Source organism: Thunnus thynnus, chromosome 1 (assembly GCF_963924715.1).
Source record: "Thunnus thynnus chromosome 1, fThuThy2.1, whole genome shotgun sequence".
Lineage (NCBI taxonomy): Eukaryota > Metazoa > Chordata > Actinopteri > Scombriformes > Scombridae > Thunnus > Thunnus thynnus.
In genome coordinates this window covers 36,461,574-36,468,904 of record NC_089517.1, presented here as the reverse complement: position 1 = coordinate 36,468,904, position 7,331 = coordinate 36,461,574, and the positions used below count along the sequence as shown (strand labels likewise).

The 7,331-nt window shown below is 40.3% G+C and overlaps 1 protein-coding gene across 1 annotated transcript; it reads left to right on the top strand.

Moving 5' to 3' along the window:
• The first annotated feature begins 213 nt into the window (after window positions 1-213).
• Window positions 214-6,334, top strand: uqcrfs1 (ubiquinol-cytochrome c reductase, Rieske iron-sulfur polypeptide 1). The gene is made up of 2 exons (XM_067596862.1): window positions 214-494; window positions 5,135-6,334. Exons 1-2 carry the CDS (start codon window positions 284-286, stop codon window positions 5,743-5,745), a joined length of 822 nt encoding a protein of 273 aa, XP_067452963.1. The 5' UTR covers window positions 214-283; the 3' UTR covers window positions 5,746-6,334.
• Window positions 6,335-7,331: the final 997 nt, after the last annotated feature.

Sequence of the window (7,331 nt, the reverse complement as noted above, 5' to 3'; positions counted from 1 at the left end):
TCTGAGACTTATTTTATTATATATAAGTCAAATTTATAACAAAAAAAAACTACATGCGGTGGATTGTGTGTATGTGGCACAGAAAATAGTCAATAAATCGGTATTGTACAACCCAGTATAATGGAAGGAATTACATGTGGAGTGCTGACATTGTCAGTGTCCACCGTGGCTGTATTACCATGCGACGTAAAGTTACGTGCGACGTCATTCCGCACCTAATACGTCAACTCTTTGCAAGCTCAGTGTAGGCACACAAGGTCGTTAGCAGCAGTTAGCTGTAAAGATGATGTCCATCGCCACCCGTTCAGGGGCTTTCTCCCCTTACATGCAGGCTACAGCTTTTGCAGTGGCTGGTCCACTGAAAGCCCTGATACCTGGTGTTGTTGTAAAGGGAGAGACGGTTTTGTTGAACCCGAAAAAACAATTCCTGTGCCGCGAATCGCTAAATGGTCAAAGCCCAAAGACGGGGCCTGCCGTAACCGTTAGCATCAATGGTAAGTCTGTCATTGACTTTAGTTAACTTTGTTTTGTGTGAACCTGTGCGATGAAATGCCAAAGACCGTGTGTATGTTATTATCATGTTGACAGAAATGACCTCCTGTCTCATTTATCTCAATAAATTCCACCCAGTGAGAAGTTGAGTTGGCCTGAGTTGGCCTCGCTTTGCTGTCTTTAGTAACCGCTCTTCCGTGTTACGTTAGTTAGCGAGTATCCTGTTAGCCGAGGTTGCGAAAGCGGCCTAACTTGCACTGGAGGTCAACATTAAATCGGGATAATGTTTCTCTTATTCAGTGTGTGCTTGGGACTGACAGTAACATCATGTTTCGAAACAGTAACGTGAACGTATTAAGCCACAGTGCTTTCCCGACCTTCTGGCGTTAACTGTTAGCTTTACTTAGCTGTTGGAAAGACATAGCAGCTGGTGCCCCGGTACATCCAGTGTCCTTGTTGAGTAATCATCACATCAGTCAGTCGTAGAAACGTTTGTAAGTAAGTTTGTATCATGAAAGGTGGCTAAAAACATTTAAGAGTAATCGTTGGATAATATGTATATGAAGTAACGTCATTTTTACCATTTTATAACTATCTCAACACTCCTTGCACTCTTCACTTCTTTGCACTACATGTGTCCTGTTTATAGTTCACAGAAATAGTTTCACCTGTATGTAGTTATTCCTTGTGTATATATCTGAAGATTGTTATGTTATTTTGTGTAAGTACATTGAAAGCCACTAAACCGGAGTCACATTCCTCATATGTGTAAAAATATTTGGCCAAATGACTCTGTTTCTGATAGTAACTTCCCCTGTCTAATATTTTACAAACGCTGTGTTCAGGGCAGTAACTAGGTCTGCAACTAACAATTATTCCACCTTATCAATTAATCTGTCGATATTTTCTTGATTAATCAATTAGTTGTCATAAAATGTCATATAACACAGCTATATTACATACAGATATGTTGTTTGCACTTTTTAACTGTCATTACCAGAGATCTTCCATGCGATGCATTCAGGACGAACGGGATTTTATGTATAATTTTTTTTAGCTAATTATTTTAAACTACAGTTAATGTCACTGGGTGGCTACTTAGCACGAGACCTGAAATGTTCCTGCAGTGCCGGTCTATCTATCCCCTCAGTAACAAACAGCTTTCTGGCAGGGCCTCGTAAATATGTTGTGCTGGTTCAACAAAACACAGCACTACCCTGCTGTGTGTGAGTACATTAGCTAAAGCATACATTTATATGATTTCAATATAGTATTGTGGTCTTATTTTTACAATTATACAAGAGAGATTGCTGGAGATATTGGTGCATGCAGCATAGGGCTGGGCGATATGGACAAAATTAAATATCACAATATCTTTGATCCAGTACCTCGATATGGATATTATGATGATATTGTTGAGATGACTATTGGTGATTTCATAAGATATTTAGTTAAGTCTAACAAGTTCAGAAAACTTTCATCCCTTTACTGGAATGCAGCCTTTTAAAGCAGGAAAAGACAACATATACCATATCACAATATTACATTATCAAAAATCCCAGATCATATCTAGTTTTATATCACGATATGGATATAATATGCATGCTACAATCTTTCCAGACCGCATGTGTTATCAGGAGCAGAGATGGGACCACAGCAGGCAGCAAACATAGTACATATAGATATGAAACTGTATTGCAAAGGCACAGTTCACCACGGAAACGTTTACAATTACTGAAAGCAGCATCTCTAATCTTTAAAGTAAATAGCTAAAGAATTCACTCATAAATCAACAGGGGTGGATGTAGTGATTTGGGGTCTCCAGGAAAACTGTGTCTCGGTTTAAAAAGTAAAGAAACAACATTTTGATTTTGGGACGGTGGTGAAAAAAGTTAGTCTGGAGCCCTGGTCATCATACCAGTACCATTTATACTGTTTATTCTGTTATTTAATACAAGCTGACAGCGTGTTTAGTGACACCCTGGAAGTCTCAGTCAATGCAATTAAACAGTCCCTTTTTAATTTTAGCTCAACTGATATCTCTGAGCACAGTGGCACAAAACATTAAACATAAATTAACTGATGTTTTTGTCCTCCTGTGAAACAAGTAATGAACACAACACAATGTCAGAAAATAGATATAGTTGGTTATAATTAATGTGATGTTTTCAAATGTCACATTTTGTTTGAATCCAAATATATTCAGTTTACTGTTATGTATGACACACAAAAAAGCATAAAATCATCATTTCAGAAGCTGCAACCGGCAAATTTTGTCATTTGTCCTTAAAAAATGATTATTTGGTCATCAAAATAGTTACTGATGAATTTTCTGTCAATCGACTGATTGATTAATCCTTGAGCACTAATGTTTTGTCCACGGTTTCAGCAGAAACAAGTAGTGAACACAACACAATGTCAACACAATGAAAAAAGGTTATAATAGTTGATTATAATTTCTTAGAGCACATGTTGACCTCAAATGTCATATTTTGTCTGATCAACAGTCCAAAAAACATGAATATTCAGTTTATGATCATGTGACACAATAAAGCACAATATGACACAAAAAATCCTCATATTTGAGAAGCTACAAATACATTTTTGGCATTTTTCCTGAAAGAATTATTTGTTTTATCAAAATTGTTGCCAATTGATTTTTTTTGTCAGTTTATTGATCATTGCAGCTCTAATTTTTTGTCCTCCTGTTTTCAGCAGAAATAAGTAGGAAACAATGTCAGAAAATAGTTATAATAGTAGGTTATATTTGCTGTGTCATCACCATTCATATCTATCTATGATTAAATTGTTTACAAGAGTACAAAGTTCTTCATAGATCTCTAGCCTCTTAGTTTTGCTCTCAAAGTGCACCAGACTGATGCATTTAGTTTTTAAAATGTACAAAATTTTCTTCTTGGGGAGCATACCCCTGGACCCCCCGAGAGGGTTCGAGGTCCACCCACCACAGTGTCACAAAATTCTGTAGGAAACACTGAAATATCAACCAGGACTTCCTGTACATCCATTTATTTGTGGTGGCTCGCCGAAATATCAACACTGACTGCCACATATTGATTTTTTTTTTAAACTATTTAAAATGAGTAAAATCTTATTTCATAGTAGAGCTGCGTACAGCACATTGATTCGCTCAGCCCCCTTGCCCCGCTCTCGTTCTCTCACACATTGACAACAGACCCGTCTGTGAACGGCCCCTCCCCTCCATGCGCACTTTGAATCAAAACATGATCATGCATGGGAGGAAGGATTATTGTGTTAACAATACTTAGTCGTACAACTGACGCTACAGTTATAAACTAAAGTGTCTGCTCTGTGAGTATGCAGCAGAGTGAGACATCTGTCCTCCCTCCTGCTCTCTGCTGTAACTGTTAGCAAGCGGCTGCTCTCATGTCTCCCCGGGTCTCGGTGATTTGTTTTCAGGAGAAACTCGCCTGTTCTTTGCCTGCTCTTGGTGTGTCTCTCTCCGGATGGCAGGCGGGTTGCTCCGGTTCTGGTTCTAAGCGGCAGTCGTCCTCTGGCTCGTCCCTGCGTCTATGTGCACCACAAACCGTTGTCAGCACAGCCACACACACTCACTCTCTCTCTCGACCGCACACTCACTACACATGTTCTTAACACAAAACTGTCAAAATACAGCTGGGTTGTCAAAGTTAGCTGTACATAGCTGTGTGCTATTTGCATTGGAGCACCTCATATATGGTATTATTGAATAATTAATTTAAGAAATCCCCATTCAAGTTAGCATAGAGCTAACTGGAAGGTAGCCAGCTTGGCCGGCAGAAGTCTCCAGTATGCATTCACCCAGCCAGTGCAGGAATGTCAAACCCAACACCAGATTAAAAACTCTGTATACTGTGAAAAACAGAGATTTATCTGGTGGTGATAGGCTTCATCAGCATTGTGTGAACTCATCTGTCAAGGGCTTGAATGTAACAGACGTTCATTTATATGTAAAAGTTCTGCGATGCAGGTTTAAAAGGTAAAATCACCTGGTTCCAGGTAAACAGCTGAACACATCCAGCTGTGTAAACGCTGTGTCATATGTGGGCTTTTTTGGGCCGGACTGACTCACCATCTGTCCCATCTTTAGCAGACACAGGATGGTCTGTGTTCAGGCCACCGTCTGAGCCCTGCCTGTTGATGGTCGTGGGGTCGGTATGTGACATTGTTGCTGGTACATAAAACGGGTAAATTGATGTTTAAAGAAGTAAAAAATGGTAGCAAACATGCTGTAATGTTACCAGTCAACGGCTAGTCTCTGCTGAAGTTCATATCCTTTATTTTTAGCGTGTGTGTGGCTGTGACGTTACTGTCTGTGCTGCTGTGTGAGTGCGTTGTGAACCATTGTGCAGCTGTGTGCAGCACATCTGTGTAAATTTGACCAGCAAAAATTCAGATACATGGGCCTGATTAGGGCCAGTAACTGGTTATGGCCAATTAGCTGAATTATTAGCCCAATTAGCTGAGGGTGTTATCAAGAGGCCAGTGGACACTCTGAGGGAGCTACAGGGCTTTACTTTACTTTTTTCTACATAAACCGTGCATTACTTCTGACTGCAGTTTATTCATACAGTCTAGCTGATGACCTGTTTTTTTTTCTGTGTGTGTGTGTGTGTGTGTTCAGCCTGTGCAGGAGTCCGATTTGCCCACACAGATGTCAGGATACCAGACTTCTCTGACTATAGGCGCCCAGAGGTGCAAGACCCCAATAAGTCCTCCCAAGAGAGCAGCGAATCCAGAAGAACCTTCTCCTACCTGGTCACCGGTGCCACAACTGTTATGGGCGTCTACGCCGCCAAGACAGTGGTCTCTCAGTTTGTCTCCTCCATGAGCGCCTCAGCTGACGTCCTGGCCATGTCGAAGATCCAAATCAAGCTGAGCGACATCCCTGAAGGCAACAACATGACCTTCAAGTGGAGAGGCAAACCGCTGTTCGTCCGTCACCGCACAGAGAAGGAGATCGCCACGGAGGCTGCCGTCAACATCGCTGAGCTGCGTGACCCTGAGCACGACAAGGACCGGGTCATCAACCCCAGCTGGGTCATCGTCCTCGGGGTGTGCACACATCTGGGTTGTGTGCCCATTGCCAACGCTGGCGACTTCGGCGGTTACTACTGCCCCTGCCACGGCTCCCACTACGATGCATCAGGCCGCATCAGGAAAGGCCCCGCCCCCCTCAACCTGGAGGTCCCCTACTACGAGTTCCCAGACGATGACACCGTGATTGTTGGATAAACATCACTCATCAGACTGAGCTCTAATTGTACAACAGCTTTCATTGTCTAAAGCATGACAGTACTGAGATCATCTGTATTATAATGTGTACTCAATACGGTGATGCTTTCTGAATAAATGTCTTCTGGTTCAGGTGTAATAACGCTGTGTTTAGGTTTTATTGGTTTTGCTGTGAATGTGATCTGCCAGCTGAGGAAACTGTTCACATCAACTTCCCAGAGGAAATTGCAACTAGTCCATCAGTATATCTCACTCAGTGTCACACATTGGCATATAATCTTCTCTAATTAAAATCCAGCGATATTTCATGTAATTCAATCACTTAATGTACTAAGAGCAAAAAGATCTGCTGTGTTTTCTTTAATTTTGATTTTTAAATTCATGAATGCTAATAGTTTTGAATGTGTGTCCAAGGTGAACAGGTGAACAATTGTAAGTTGCAGCCAGATATCATCCTCTTCTTTCTTTGCTTCCTGAATAGGATCTGAACATTAAATAAAAACACCTGCTTATCTTATTAAGTTATAGTTCATCTAATTACCAGAACAAATGTCCTGTTCAGGTGTAGTTAATAAAGAATTATATTTTATCTCACTGCCTGGAATCAGTGTTATTTGACCTTTTCTGTAAAGGAAAACAATGTTTTCTTTGATCTTCCTAATGAAATGGTTCTTATTTCTACACTGACTACCTGTTGACAGACTTTGAAAATCAATAGAATAATATTCTAGTTGTCTGAGGGAGTGTGTAAAGTAATATGATACGGGATGGAGGATGTTAAGTTGTCATCTGATGTCTGTTCCTGGTCTCTTGAACATGCAGTAGACCAGAATCTGTCCCAGAATTGTAATGTGTGAGGATCTGTATCAGCTGGAGAGTTAAATTAATGATGTACAGCTTTCAACTAGCAGGAAGTCTGGATTATTACATTCAGATTTGAGTGTGGGCTGCACCATATTCTCCCAGCAAGAGAGGCAAGGCTGTAGTGGGATTTGACAGGTGGTGAAATGTTGGAGACGATCTCACCGCAAATGGTGGTTAAGTATTTGTTGTGTAGATCTGGGCAAAAATAAAGTGAACACTTAATGCACAAAGTTTTGACAACAAAGTGATTTAATTAGTAGTGTTATTTCTGCTTTATATACAGTTATGATGTTGGATATCCATTATATCATTATAAGGGAATTGTGACCAGCTGTAGCTATATAACATTGTATACTATTGGAAAATAGCCATCGATAATGTAAAGTATATAGTAGTTGTGGTTAATTGGCCAAAATTGCAAAACTACTGAGGTCTATTCCAGAAAGCAGCTTTAACAAAATCTGAGCCTGAACTCTGAGTTGATGAATCCTGAGTCACCATGGCAACAGGTAAATGGAAAGCAGGGCCTCCATTTTAATCCAGTGGGTGTAGAAATATTAATGCATGTGTATACAGACTGAACATTTATCTTTAGAAAAGTTTTATACAGCGTAGATCAGTATTTCATCATTTAACACCCTTGAATTTCCTTAATGGAAAATAATTTTACATAAATTCAGCTTTAATCTGACAGGGACAAAACGAGGGGCAGCAACTGAAGA